The sequence below is a fragment of the Phycodurus eques genome, chromosome 18, assembly GCF_024500275.1.
Source record: "Phycodurus eques isolate BA_2022a chromosome 18, UOR_Pequ_1.1, whole genome shotgun sequence".
NCBI lineage: Eukaryota > Metazoa > Chordata > Actinopteri > Syngnathiformes > Syngnathidae > Phycodurus > Phycodurus eques.
Window position 1 is genome coordinate 15,914,208 of NC_084542.1, and position 14,220 is coordinate 15,928,427.

General features: G+C 43.2%; 2 protein-coding genes across 2 annotated transcripts; both read left to right on the plus strand.

Moving 5' to 3' along the window:
- The first annotated feature begins 165 nt into the window (after positions 1 to 165).
- ccnc (cyclin C) lies at positions 166 to 6,306 on the plus strand. Its single transcript, XM_061704651.1, has 12 exons — positions 166 to 286; positions 1,749 to 1,855; positions 2,435 to 2,519; positions 2,628 to 2,697; positions 3,052 to 3,103; positions 3,199 to 3,254; positions 4,014 to 4,049; positions 4,224 to 4,315; positions 4,401 to 4,468; positions 4,535 to 4,614; positions 5,010 to 5,128; positions 5,197 to 6,306. Exons 1-12 carry the CDS (start codon positions 255 to 257, stop codon positions 5,249 to 5,251), a joined length of 852 nt encoding a protein of 283 aa, XP_061560635.1. The 5' UTR covers positions 166 to 254; the 3' UTR covers positions 5,252 to 6,306.
- Positions 6,307 to 6,630: 324 nt separating this feature from the next.
- faxca (failed axon connections homolog, metaxin like GST domain containing a) lies at positions 6,631 to 12,183 on the plus strand. Its single transcript, XM_061704649.1, has 6 exons — positions 6,631 to 7,087; positions 8,544 to 8,679; positions 9,274 to 9,470; positions 10,357 to 10,574; positions 10,657 to 10,773; positions 11,250 to 12,183. The coding sequence occupies exons 1-6, from the start codon at positions 6,840 to 6,842 to the stop codon at positions 11,552 to 11,554; spliced, it is 1,221 nt and encodes a 406-aa protein (XP_061560633.1). The 5' UTR covers positions 6,631 to 6,839; the 3' UTR covers positions 11,555 to 12,183.
- Positions 12,184 to 14,220: the final 2,037 nt, after the last annotated feature.

The window sequence follows — 14,220 nt, forward strand, 5'->3', positions numbered from 1 at the left end:
CCAACTGACTGTGGGCGAGATGCACACCCACATTTACACCCACGCATGCACGGGGGAGAACATGCAAACTCCACACAGATTGAGACATAATTTATTGTTATTATTATTATGACAAGCGGAACCCCTCATTTTTCTTGGCTCACCTGTTTCCTTCCGGACGTTTATTTGCGTTACTCCACTGTTTCCGGTGTCCACTTCTTTGCAGTAAATTAACGCAAATTTAAAGTGTTCTCTTCTACCTCGTCTCGTGCGCAATGGCTGGAAACTTCTGGCAAAGTTCCCACTAGTAAGTTTGAAGCAACAAAACGGTCACAATACGTTTTTATCTCTGTAGCCGCCGTCTCGCTCGCGGGGCCTAGCATTAGCTTTGCGGAAGCTAGCCGCCGCTCTCGAACTCTTACTACGAGACCAAATTGTCTTCTTTGGCTTAAACACGAATATTTAAACTTTGAAAGGCAACGCTACTTTCCGCCATAAATGTAAGGTTTTATTTTATTTTATTTATTTATTTTTATCCCCCGCAGCCCCCACCTCCCCCACCTCAAAACAATTGGTTGCGCTTAGGAACTGCTACAAAAAATTGGCTCCCGGAGGTTATGTCAATATTTGTCGCTTAATTGATGTCAAATTGTCTACTAACGACTACGACTGTGTTCGGAATCACAATGTGGTCCCCTAAATAGTTTTGTAGTGAGAAAGCATACACCAAAACCCTTTTTACCTCCATTCCTCGAACAAATACAAGTACTCAAGTACTTATGCTCGATCATCATCGATTACAACTGAAAGACATAATGTCATTTGTAATGAACATTTTGTTTTAAGTGAGTCGAATATTGTTAAAAAAAAAAAAAAAAAAGCACCAACTAAAGATTGGTCAGGCTGTGAAATTCATTAATTGTGGTGGGGAAATCTCTTTAATGTACAGTGGATATAAAATAAGCTCTGCACATGTCCCAATGGCAGGTTTTGGGGGTATTCAAAAAGTTAGACCAAGATCATTTCAAAACTTTTTTTTTTTTCCACCATCAATATGAGCTCGAGAAGAAAAATACTTTTTTCCCCCCCATTGATGCTGTGGAAGCTCTGCGGACTGTGTCTTGTGCTGTACGATGCAACAACAACAACAAAATGATAAAAGCCTACTAGAAAACATCTGAACTTTATTTTGGGTTAGTCAGAGGCACTTTGAATGTTGCCAGGTGTGGGCTGACCCCTCTTCAACATGAGTTTGAATGTGATCGGTTCATTCTGAAAACTGAACACATCCATCCACATTGTCAGTTGTAGTTGATTTTTAGTTCCCGTCTCGGACTTACTTCATTTGTTTTCTCCATTGAGTTGTACAGGTTATTGGTCACACCAATGGAGGAAAAAAGTTTACATTTTTCCTGGTGTCGATTTTTGGATCACAAAAACATGGCATTTGAACAGGGGGGTGTATACTTTTTATAACCACTGTAAGTAGGTAGGCTGATAATTGACAACTGAGTTTGTGAGATGCACTCGGGTCAAAACAATACAATGTCATCGTAACGTACTTAGTTGTTGAGTGTTTATAACGGATGGTCCACCAGCTGATGTTAATCCTGTATGTAATTTCTGGTATCCCAAATTTTCCTTGGACTGATAAATCAACTGTCTAGTCCACAAGGTAGAAATCCCTCCATAGCTGATAGGCGAGTGAGTGAATGATTCTGAACACACGGTGGGAAGTGGCTGAACTCCCCAATTTTGTCTTGGCCAAGTCTACAGTGGGTGCTGGACAAGCAGGACCTCATGAAGGAACGACAGAAGGACCTCAAGTTCCTCTCTGAGGAGGAATACTGGAAGCTGCAGATCTTCTTTGCCAACGGTGTTTACCTTCTGTCATTCAACCACAATAATGCCATGCACATTTTGCTCCCAGAAGGAACATCCAATTAACTGCGATATATTTGTCTATTAGCTTTGACATTAATTTGAAATAGTTTTGAAACTATTTTTGAAAATTTCACCAAATTAATTTGACATTCTTTAATGAATTTGAAGTACTGTCTGGAATTTTTGAGATATTTATTGGGTTAATTAAAATGCAGTATTTCTCAAAATAAATTTGAAATATTTAATTACGCAATATTAAATCTTCAGTTGAAATATGTTTCAAATTTAAAATTTCTGAATTTGAAATGTATATTTTGGAATTTAAAAAAATATTTTATTCAATTAGTTTAAAAATATTTTCTTTTTCTTTTTTTTTTTGCTGTAATGAGAAATATTTTTGCAATTTATTTTAAGTGGTGGGAGACGGAACAAGGGTAAATCAAATTTTAGATTAAAGGTTATATTTCAGCAATGGTCTTAATTTGCTCAAAGATTTATTTGGCTTTGTGTTTGAATGAATAGAACATTGGTGTGCTTTTATTTTTATTTTTTTTATTTCCCCCCTCCCCAGTCATTCAGGCTTTGGGAGAACACTTGAAGCTGAGGCAACAGGTTATCGCGACTGCTACCGTCTACTTCAAACGCTTCTATGCAAGGTAAGCCTCACAATGTCTGAAGTATTGTCATATCAAATGTGATATTGGCAATATAACACCGTATTTGTGTAAAGACCGAGCTAACGGGCATTCTTTCCCTTTCTGCAGATATTCACTAAAAAGTATAGATCCAGTTCTCATGGCTCCTACCTGTGTTTTTTTAGCTTCTAAAGTGGAGGTATGGACTTTTTACGATTTGTATTTAGCTCTTTTTCATACTGTTATGTCGTCACTGAAAAGACAAAAAAAAACTGGAAAATGACGAGTGGATCTGTTCTCATGCTTTGTAATATCTCGCTTTGTTATAAAGGTCAAACTTTTTTCTTGCAATATTCCAAATATATTCTTTTAGTATTGACTTAAGTTCATTAAAATGAAATATTCCTGACAATGTCTGTTTTTTTGTTTGTTTTTTTGTAATATGATGACTTCGTTCTCATAAAATAAGGATTTTTGTCTCGTAATGTTGTGTTTATTCTCATATTACTCCAAATTTATGTAAGTTGCACTTTATTCTTTATTCTTTATTTAGGAATTTGGTGTGGTTTCCAACACGAGGCTGATATCTGCAGCCACGTCTGTGTGTAAGTCAACACACAGTCGCAATCAGCTAACTGGTCCAATTGACAGATAAAATACAGATTTGTATATATATATTTGTTTTCTCTACTCAAACTAGTAAAGACAAGATTCTCGTACGCCTTTCCAAAGGAGTTCCCTTACAGGATGAATCATGTAAGTAATGCGCACGCCCCTGCATGCGCATGTAGCATCTCTCAGCATGGCGTCAAGACATGAGTCTGTTTAATTCCTCCGCTGTCGCCACGGCGATGTCGCCATGACTGCTGTGCCGTGTTCCCTGTCCATGTCGCCCTTTATTTATAGCGTGAGTGTCTGCGAGGTGGGGAGCGGGTTGCCGTGACTCCACGATGACAATAACGATGGTGTTGGGCTTCGTCTGTGTTCATTTTAGGGACGCAAATGCGACCAAATGTCTTTGCTCACAATCACGTAGCGAAGGAATACATAATAATTCTTTAAAATTTAAACATTTTTAGTTATATTTTTTGAGAATTTGAAATGTTTGAGTTGAAATATGTATCACGTAAATGTGAGATTTGTCAAATTTTGTATATTTCTTTTTTGACCATTTATCAACTGAAATATTTTTTCAAATTAACTGAAAGTATTCATGAAAATAAATTGAATTCCAATTAGTTAATTTGAAGTGTTTTAATTTTCATACATTTGTTATTATTTTGCAACATCTAGATTTATATAGAATATTTTTTAAATTAATTTGACAAATTCTTCCATCTAGTGGAAAATACAAGATTAGATGAAGATTATGATTAGCATTTCAAATCTTTGGAACAGAACATACCTCGCTGAGGCCGAAAACTGGTTGGGCCTGAATGAATTGCACCCTGTGATGCTTGACAATTAGAATCGGTTGAATTGTTCCCGGTGGTCGTAATTGTGGTGTGTTTGCAGATATTAGAGTGCGAGTTCTACCTGCTGGAGTTGATGGTGAGTTGCGTGTTGCCATGCATGTTGTTCAAAAGCATTCAAAGGTTGAAAATGCAAAGATGACGTTATTGAACTGAATTGTGCGAGGAATGAACCGTTTTAATTTGTACTGGCCAACAGTGTGTGAATGATCTTCATCATTGAGGTTTTGAGCTGCCGCGTTTTCCGTTTCAGGACTGCTGCCTGATCGTGTACCACCCGTACAGACCTCTTCTGCAGTACGTGCAGGACATGGGACAGGAGGACATGCTGCTGCCGCTGGCCTGGTGTGACTCTTGTCCCGTTTTTGTGCCTATTGTGTCTCTTTTTTCTTTTTTTTTTGGTAGTGATTTGTAGCTTCTCTGTCACCAGGCGCATCGTGAATGACACCTACAGGACCGACCTGTGTCTGCTCTACCCTCCCTTCATGATCGCCCTGGGTATGTACGCCCCCTCCCCCCCGCGTCGGCTGTATTTACATGGCTTGTTGTTTCTCGCCGTCAAAGCGTGCCTGCATGTGGCCTGCGTGGTGCAGCAGAAGGACGCCAGGCAGTGGTTTGCCGAGCTCTCTGTGGACATGGACAAGGTAAGACTCGCGCACGGATTTGAAGGATGGCATTGGCTTTCTAGTGTCCACTGCACAAAGACTGATCATATATTCATTATGTCATGTATGAATAATTAATGCAGGTCGTTGAACCAAAGAACATAAATGCTTGCGCCACATGTATGACATAACCGCTGTTCATTTAGCCCATGAGTGATCCTGTAGGTTATTTTTGATACACGCGCAAGGTGTGCATATTAAAAACTTATTTCAAAAATGTAAACGTGTGATGTCTTGTCGCAAAAACAAAGTTTATTAAAAACAGCTGATATCTTTTAACACTGAACTTGTTTTGAAAATGTAAATTGAAATTAGGCTCTTATTTCTTCTCATCCTCACACAAAAAAAACGTCAAAAATGTTTAACGTGTTCAGATCCTGGAGATCATCCGCGTCATCCTCAAGCTGTACGACCAGTGGAAGAACTTTGACGACCGCAAGGAGATCGCCGCCGTGCTCAACAAGATGCCCAAACCCAAACCGCCGCCCAACAGGTACATTTCATCAGCACAAAATGGCCGACAAGACGCAAAAAGCGACCTTGGTTTGTGTTTGTTTCCAGCGAGAACGATCAGAGCTCCAACGGAAACCAAAGCAACTCGTACAGCCAGTCGTAGCGAAGATAAAAAAATAAATCAAAACAAGTGGTTATTGGTGGACGGCACACCGGACTTTGGCCCTTTTTTCTCCCCTGAGCAGCCTTTGCGGTCACAAAGTGGAGAGAAATAATGACAATCCTGACGTCCTTGAACATCACGCACGGGAGGCCGCTCCTTTACACAACAAAACTTGATCACAAGTGTGGGTGGCAGGAACGTGTAGGTAACGTGTGTGTGTGTGTGTGTGTGTAGCAGTTGTGTGTGCGAATAACACGTGTGAGTAACGTGTGTGTGTGTGGGGTGGAATAACATGCATGTGTGTGAGTAATGTGTGGGTGTGTAACTTGTAATTGTGTGACAATGTTTGTGTGTTACGTGCCAGTGTAAGAGAGTAAGGTGTGTTGTTGTCTGTGTATTGCTCAGGGTGTATTGTCCACTTATGATCCTTTCAAATCAACTTTAGTTTTTTTTTTTTTAAACCCACCTCCCTTTTGTAAATATGCCTCACATTCATTCAATCATGATGATTCCACTGTTTGTGTTCATTTTCATCGTATATTCGATGCTTTCCCCCCGTCCCCCAACATCAATGGAAGCTATTTTGTTTGTGCATTTTGAGTTTGTTTTTATTCCGCATCTATTTAATGGTGGAATCGTTAACCTGTGCACAAATGTGTGAATGTGTAGTTTTGCAGCGAGTGTGTGTGCGTACCATCAACAAGGTACTTTTAAAGCCTTACAAAATGAAAGCTGCTGATATTACAGAGAGGACACATTTTGGGTGTAAACTGATTTCTAAAAATAGTTTTTTTCTGGGGGAGGATTTTGGCAGAGTCCTGAAGTGTGTTGGTTTACCTCCTGAGTGACTTTCTTTTCTGTCACTGTTAATTCATATTAAAAATCTGTGACATTTTTAATCATGTGTTTTGAAGTCACAGAGAGAAACACAGCATTTCTTTTTTGGGGGGGATGGGGGACATTTTCCTCACTTCTGGCAGTGTCCATCTGCTACATGACTGTTGTTCACTTACGTCTCAAATGTTTAAAAGGGCTTTTTTTTTTTTTTTTTTTTTTTTTTCCCCCGACCGGAATATTCTGTCACCTGAAACTGTTTTGTCTACTTGAATACTAATAAAATGTTTGGTGTACAAGCTTGTGTCATTTTGAAGAACTCGAATGTTAATATTACAAAAGCCTCTAATGCGAAATAGGCTTCTAAGCAAAAACCAAAACCAAAAAAAACGAGTTGACTTGCCAGGGCAGTGACGTCAGTCAGCTTGTGTAAAGCTCCAAGATATAATGTCTCCAGAATGTCATGGTAAAGTGGGGTTGTCCCTCACAATAAACTATTACAAAGCATCGCGCCCGAGTTTTACTGCGAAAGGTCCAACCGGAAGCGCCTCGACTTAACGCGTCGAACTTGACGCTCCCAGCAAGGAAGAGGAGCTCGGCGGTGTACCGAAGAATGTGGAGGAGCCCGCAGCGGGGACGACGAGCCTCGGCCGGGGTGCTCGTCGTGTCCGCCGGCCTGCCGCCGCCTCCGCCCCCGCGGCACTCATGAGGCCGACAGCGAGGCGGAAAGCGGCCGCGGACGCCCACGACGAGGATGTGCTGCTGCTGCTGGCAAGTGGGCTTTGCCTGGGCGCGTTCTTGCGCGGTTGACCTCGGCCGGAGCCAGAGCGTCTCGAAGTCGTCGTTTTATGGGGCCATCGTCGCCCTTCCCCTGGGCGGCGAACGTAGCGCTATCATGTCGGCCTTGGGCTCGGACGCTTGGTGGCGGAAGACGCTCTATCTGACCGGAGGAGCTCTGCTGGCCGCCGCTGCTTATTTGCTGCACGAATTGCTGGCCGTCAGGTAACAACACATTTGGGAGGTGGGGGTGGGGGGATATTACTTAATGTTGCCAGGTTGGGCGGGGTGGGAGCGGAGTGGGCGGCTATGTCGGAACGGAACCCCCTCTCACCACAATGAACACTTACTTGCATTAGATTGAACAGTGATTCCCAACTGGGTGCCGTGGGAATCCATCCATCCATCCATCCATCCATCCATCCATCCACCTCTCAACCACTTACCCTCACTAGGGCTTAATTTGTCTGAAAATTATTTATTAATGCATTCACTGCCATTTGTTTTTAAGGCAGATGACGATTTTCAGACGATTCAGAGCATTTGGACTGATCTTTCAAGATCCACAGAATTGTGTTCTGTGATAATTGAAAGCACGGAATCTACCAAAAAGAACGAGTAGACTCACCAGGTGAAAGTTTTGAGCTTTTTCCATTCTTTAGTAATCATCAGTAGAACATGGGTTTGTTTTACCCAAAACACTGGTTTCAAACCAAATATTTTCAGTAGGATTGAGATCAGGACTTTGTGATGGCCACCCCAAAAAAAATGACTTTGTTATCCTTTTGCCACTTTTTGACTGGTTTGGTTCGGGTCATTGTCGATGTGGAAATTTGACATTTGCGCCCAAACTTTAACTTCCAGGCTGCCGTCCTGAGATGTTCCTTCAGTATTTCCACATAATGTTCTATCCTCATGATGCCATCTATTTTATGAAGTCCACCAGTCTCTCCTTTCGTAAAACAACCCAACAACATGAGGCTGCCACCCCCGTATTTCACAGTTGGGATGGTGTTCTCAGGATTTGACTTTGAGCTGCGGATCGTGACCGAAAGAGCAAGATCCCCGATACAAGCGGCCGAAATGAGTTTCCTCCGCAGAGAGATAGGGTGAGAAGCTCGGTCATCCGGGAGGAGCTCAGAGTAGAGCCGCTGCTCCTCCACATCGAGAGGAGCCAGATGAGGTGGCTCGGGCATCTGATTCAGATGCCTCCCGGACACCTCCCCGGCGAGGTGTTCCGGGCACGTCCCAGGACACGCCGGAGAGACCACATCCTTCGGCTCATCCGTTTTCCTTTTTAGAGTCTGTGAACACCACACGTGCCATTTCCACACGGATGAGTGTTCACTGAGCGAGTAGGCTGCTTTTCCCCTGCGAGGATCCACGGGACATCATGCACGCTGTCGTGTGTCATGAGAGCGCTGCTTATTGTTTTTGACAAGCCAAAGAGCAGAGAGAGAAAAAGGATGATGAAGGATAAACGAGGGCAAAGACAAATCTGCCTTGAGAAAGACGATAATGCTACTTTTGGGAAAAAAAAAAAAAAAAAAGCACTAAACTCATGATACCTTAAACTGATGACACCGCTGTATGTCTCCTTTATTGTACCAATATGTTAATTAGAATGGTTAGAGTTGTACAACTCTAATGTTTTCTGTGTGTCCTTGTTCGGCCGGCCCAGAAAAGAAGAAGAGTTGGGGTCGACAGACGCCATCATTCTGCATCAGTTCTCCCGGCCCAAAAGCGGAGCCCCGTCCCTGTCCCCCTTCTGCCTGAAGACGGAAACCTACCTCCGCATGGTCGACCTGCCCTACCAGGTAGGTCATGTTCTTGACAATACTCCGGAATTTGAATGATGACAAAAATCGCCCCGTATATATAAATGAGGCTTCAAGATGGTGAAAAGTCAAGCCCTTCTTTCCGCTATCAAACTCTGGCGAATGTGCTGAAACCACGCCCACCTCAACTGTCATCTGCCAACCAAATACCACTTCTCGTCCTGGAAAACTGGATGCTCGTTCGTCTCGCATCTTTCTTATGCCTATATATAACTACGCGTTTGAGCGGATCCATGCGTTTGCAACGGGGCACTCCAAAATGGCCGCACTAGCCCGAAGCCCCGTTCACACGCTAGCTGTCAAGTCTGACTTTTTTAAATGCCTTTTCGTCCCCTCCTCAGTCGGCTGTGTTTCTCTGCATTGCCGTGGGCGCACTCGGATCCGACAACGTGGCGCTCTAAAGCGACCACACCTTCCAAAGGGGAGATGTATTTTCAGAGTGTAGGCATCGGTAGTTCGCTAACTGCACGTCGCAATTGCGCGGGATAACGGCTGACGTGAATGAAAGTGTTTTAAGTCATTTTAAAGCACGTGGGAGGGGTAAAACTCCTGATATGTCCCACCCCCACGCAGAACTACTTCGACGGGAAGCTGTCGCCGCAGGGCAAGATGCCGTGGATCGAGTACAACCGGGAGCACGCGTGCGGCTCCGACTTCATCATCGACTTCCTGGAGGAGCGGCTGGGCGTGAGCCTCAACGAGAGCCTGACGCCGCAGGAGAAGGCCGTGTCCCGCGCCGTCTCCAAAATGGTAGAGGAGCACTTCTACTGGTGAGCACGCTGTACACGTTATGTGCCGCGACTTTGGAAAGATGTCGTTCTTTTGACTCGGAAACGCAGTTTCAAATGCTACGATATGTTGAGTTATGACGCTTGCATGGTATGGTAGGATTCCTTATGCTACGTGATGAGATAGATATGACCTTGCCCACACTCTAATGAACCTTTCCCATGCTCTTAGAAACACTTCCTAATATGAGGTAGTGCTATTAAATATTTTTAGGATTGACTATTATATCAATCATCCTGTCGATTATTGGAATAATCACATCAAAATACATTTTGCATAACTCCAATACGAAATATGCATGTGAGCTGCATGTATTATTTTTGTTCACTTGGTGTCGCCCTCCTCATGTTCTACACTATAGTATCTGTGTGGCTTGAAAAGACCTAACGTTAACATTCATAACGTTTACTGATCGCCGCAAACGATATAGCGAAAAATCCGCAATCTGAAATGAAATATGTACGATTTAAAAATGCGCAATACAGTGAGACCGCGATACGGCGAGGGATGACTGCTTTCGCTGTTTTTGTGCTCAGGCCAAATACAAACACGACTTCCTTTGCATCTGGGTGCCAAGGATCTACGTTAACGTGAGTTGAGGAGCTGAATTTAGACAAAAGTAGTACTTCTTTAGCATAAGCATCCATAGGCAATCATAAACATTACTACTCGCTAATACGTTTTGCTATTCATAAATAGGGGAACACGGCGGCACCTTGACTTATGAGTAACTCGTGAGTTTTTTCAAGTTATGACAAAATGATTGCTGGTGGTCCGAAATAGATGAATGGCATTTCGATTCATTTTAATGGGGTAAATGGATTTGTTACATGTTCGGTCACGTGACCATCCCGTCCACGCCCACAGGACCGTGGCGTACTGCCAGTGGGTGGACAACCTGGAGGAGACGCAGAAAATGTTGCCCGTGAGCGGGCCGCTGAGCGAGCTGCTCAAGTGGATCCTGAGTCACGTGACCGGCGGCATCGTCAAGCGGGAGATGTACGGACACGGGATGGGACGCTTCTCCAAGGACCAAGTCGACGCCATGATGGAGAAGGACATGCGCACACTGGCCACGCTGCTCGGTGAACAACTACCAAATGAGCACTACGGCCCGCCGGCCCGTTTTAACGCAGACCTCGGCTGTGTGCTTCCTGTTTGTCACAGGCAATAAGAAGTACCTGATGGGCTCCAAGATTTCGACAGTCGATGCCACGGTGTTCGGTCACCTGGCACCTGCCATGTGGACTCTGCCCGGGACGCGACCAGAGCAGCTCATCAAAGGTGAGTGAGGTTGCGTTTTGATGCGTCATCGATGACAGCTTACGCTATGACAGGTTAAATTGCGTTACGACAGGTCAGCGTTACGATGCGTTACGTCACGATACAATGGGTTACGTTAGGGTGGGTTATGTTCCAATTATTTATGTTACGATGGGTTACGTTACAAGAAGTTAGGTTACAATAGCTTATGGGTTAATGTTTTAGGCTAGGAAGTGTTTATTTTACCGCCTAAAAAAAAAAAAACATGACAGCATACACTCAAAATCCTGTGATATAGTAAAAAAAAAAAATAATAATAATAGAATCCGTAATAGGTGAACCGCTATATAGCAAGGGAACACCGTATGCATGAACTGAGTTACAATTTTGGTCACGGAACAAATGAAACTCACAAGTCAAGGTACCGCTACACATATCATCATCATAGGTGGCGAGCGTGCGGTCATGTTAGCAATCTTGTGCGTGTTGTCGTCCAGGCGAGCTGATCAACTTGGCCATGTACTGCGAGCGGATTCGCCGCCGCTTTTGGCCCGAGTGGTTCGTGGACTTGGAGGACTTGCGCTACGCCGACGCGTCCGAGGGCGGCGCGTCGGCCTCCGAGCTCCCCGACTTGGGCCTCTACTCGCGCACGGACACCTCCCAGGACGACGACACGAGCTCGCGCTCCGCCCGCACAGCGCGCACGCCCCCCGTGTCGCCCGGCAGTGACCCGACGGGCGTCTCGCTGTACGACTCGGACATGGACACGGAGTGCTCCGAAATGGAGTCGCTCAAGTGTTGACCCAAGTCGGGGGGGGCGGGGAAAAAAACAAACGCATTTGGGAAATATCTCCTCCACGTGGTCGTGCGCTGCAGCAGCTTGTGTGTGTGTGTGTGTGTGTGTGTGTGTGTTAGCTTACTGTAACCATGGCAACTGTTTGACACCATTGTTGTCCCTCGTGAGCCAATGGCGCCACCTCGTCATGTACAGAAAGGACATGAAACTACACAAGATTCATATGGACGGATGCTCATCAGTGTAAATACATGCAACTATATATAGATGCACACAACATTCATATAAATAGTATAGATAGCCTGCAAATATTGAATATTCAATTCCCCGCGTGATGGTGTAAATACTTTCCCACCCAAAATTGGTCCAGAGTCAGAATGACAGTTATTCATTTGGAAAGATTTCGAGAAATTCTTCAAATAGATCTTAACCAGATCTCGGAATTAACTTTGCCTTTACGACAATAAACTGTGGGTCCACTTTTTAATATTTTGAGTTGACTTGTATTGTTTTACATTCTTGCCTTATGCCATCCTTATTCACATTGGGCCTTGTGTTGTGTTAAAAGTATTTATTGATATTGATTTGTTATATTTTACATTTATGCATCATTTTAAAATCTATTTTTGAAAAAGGTTTGTTGTATTTTTTTTTCATGTCAGTAAATTATTTTGGACTTTGTTTGTAAAGCCTGGTTTGGCATTTACACATTCATTTATTGATTTGTGGCTTTAATTTAATCTCTTTTCTTCTACGAGTCCACGTGTTTTGTTCCCGGTCGTCAATAAGTGCAATAAAGTCAGTCACCTTGGAGGCGCCACTTTGTGCGCCTGTTCCACTCCTCGCCATCTGCAAAGTCAACCTTTGTGATGGAGAGAGGGGAGAAAAAGAAAAAAGTTTTACAGGGACCCACTTCCGCTTTTCGACTTCGGAAGCCGTACGACACCGTCTTGTTGTATGTTTTGTGTGTGCATTGTGTCATCTCATGAACTGTAAATACACACACTATGGAAAGCCGTTGGAGCATTTATGGTCCACGTACTCCTGTTGTACATCATTGTCCTCGTTAGTAAGAGAATTCAGCATTTTCTCCACGACTTGGACGAGAGCTCAAACGGCTTCCCATAAACGTGGCAATGCCGTGCATCATGATGTAACGTTACCAATGTATGTAGAGACGATGGATTAAATACGTGCGATATTTTACTCTTCTATGATTTTGGAGGTTGCTCGTGTCTTCACGCTAATGCCTATCCGCTCAAGTCGACAGTACACACACACACACACACACACACACGGGGAAGGTGGAAAACAATTGGGATGGAGCGTGAAGAAGAATCCCAACATGCAATATGAATAACGCGTAGGACGGCCGTTGGGGCGCCGAGAGCAAAGGCAGATGGCGGCCTGCTGATTGGACGCAATCCAAACAACAACAACGGCGACGCAGCGCCTGTATTACACGACACACGACAGTCAACCTGACCGTGCTGTATGCAGATTTGTAAGATGTTTTTTTCTTTCTTCCTTTCTTTCCAGTATCCAGGTAACAGAGGCGGAAGGAACACTTGCGCCCCTTTACCCTTTAGGAACACAAACGGTGCAGCAACACAGGCAGGCAGATCATATAACACTATTTGCAGTAATATTCTTTGGAAGTAAATAAAGAGAAAACAGGAGAAAATGTTAGGTTGGAAACTGACTATCTCAGATGACCTTGGGACGAGAGGCCCCTGGACCGGTCGCTGTTCATTTGCGGGTCGCATGTAGACAAACCCCCTATTCGCACCATTTAGAGTCGGGGGAAGGCCCGAGACCCGGAGGAAAGCTACCCAAGCGCAGGGAAGAACATGAAACCACACAAAAAAGGCCGGACGGCGATGAGATTCGAACCCAGAACCTCAGAACTGTGAGGCCTTTGTCCAAACCCCCAGTGCGGTATGCTGCCCTAACAATTCAGGAAATACACTAACTGGATTCAATTTGTACTTGTAAGACAATTTAGTAAAGTACATTTCCTTCTCCTCTCAAATTGACACGGCTAATAATAAAGTATCTTCACATCTAAACTTACATTGAAAGTTCTGCTATGAAACAAGAACAGGAGAAAATTAGAGGGCAATTTTAAACCTGAAATTTGAAAATGTGAATCATATCATCGCTTTGTTATTCCCTAAAGTAAAGGACATTGCGAATTTTTCTTTCATAAATTCAAGAAATTCAAGTTGCTTTGGCACATCCTGCCTCAGAAAAGGAAAGACTTACTCTTCACATTGAGATATATATATATATATATATAGATATAGATATAGATATAGATATATATATCTCTCTCTATATATATATATATATATATATATATATAGATATATATATATATATATATATAGATATAGATATAGATATAGATATATATATCTCTATATATATATATATATATATATATAGATATAGATATAGATATAGATATAGATATAGATACACACACTATACCACTATCCTCCACTGGGTGACGCTCGTCGCCTGCTCCTTTTAAAACTATGACGTAACGCGACAAGGACAAGGTGCGCCAACCAAACAAACGGAAGAAAAAAAAAAACAACGGAAATACGTCAGAATTTATCAACATGCCAAATTGCTGACAAGAAAACAAACGTTTAATCACGAAACGT

Excerpts from the sequence above, each read along its gene's own strand:
- ccnc (XM_061704651.1), top strand. The coding sequence starts at position 255 with ATGGCTGGAAACTTCTGGCAAAGTTCCCACTA. Across the intron at positions 1,856-2,434 it reads GCAGATCTTCTTTGCCAACG|TCATTCAGGCTTTGGGAGAA; the intron begins GTGTTTACCTTC and ends CCCCCTCCCCAG. Across the intron at positions 5,129-5,196 it reads CCCAAACCGCCGCCCAACAG|CGAGAACGATCAGAGCTCCA; the intron begins GTACATTTCATC and ends GTTTGTTTCCAG.
- faxca (XM_061704649.1), top strand. The coding sequence starts at position 6,840 with ATGTGCTGCTGCTGCTGGCAAGTGGGCTTTGCCTGGGCGCGTTCTTGC. Across the intron at positions 8,680-9,273 it reads TGGTCGACCTGCCCTACCAG|AACTACTTCGACGGGAAGCT; the intron begins GTAGGTCATGTT and ends ACCCCCACGCAG. Across the intron at positions 9,471-10,356 it reads GTAGAGGAGCACTTCTACTG|GACCGTGGCGTACTGCCAGT; the intron begins GTGAGCACGCTG and ends CCACGCCCACAG.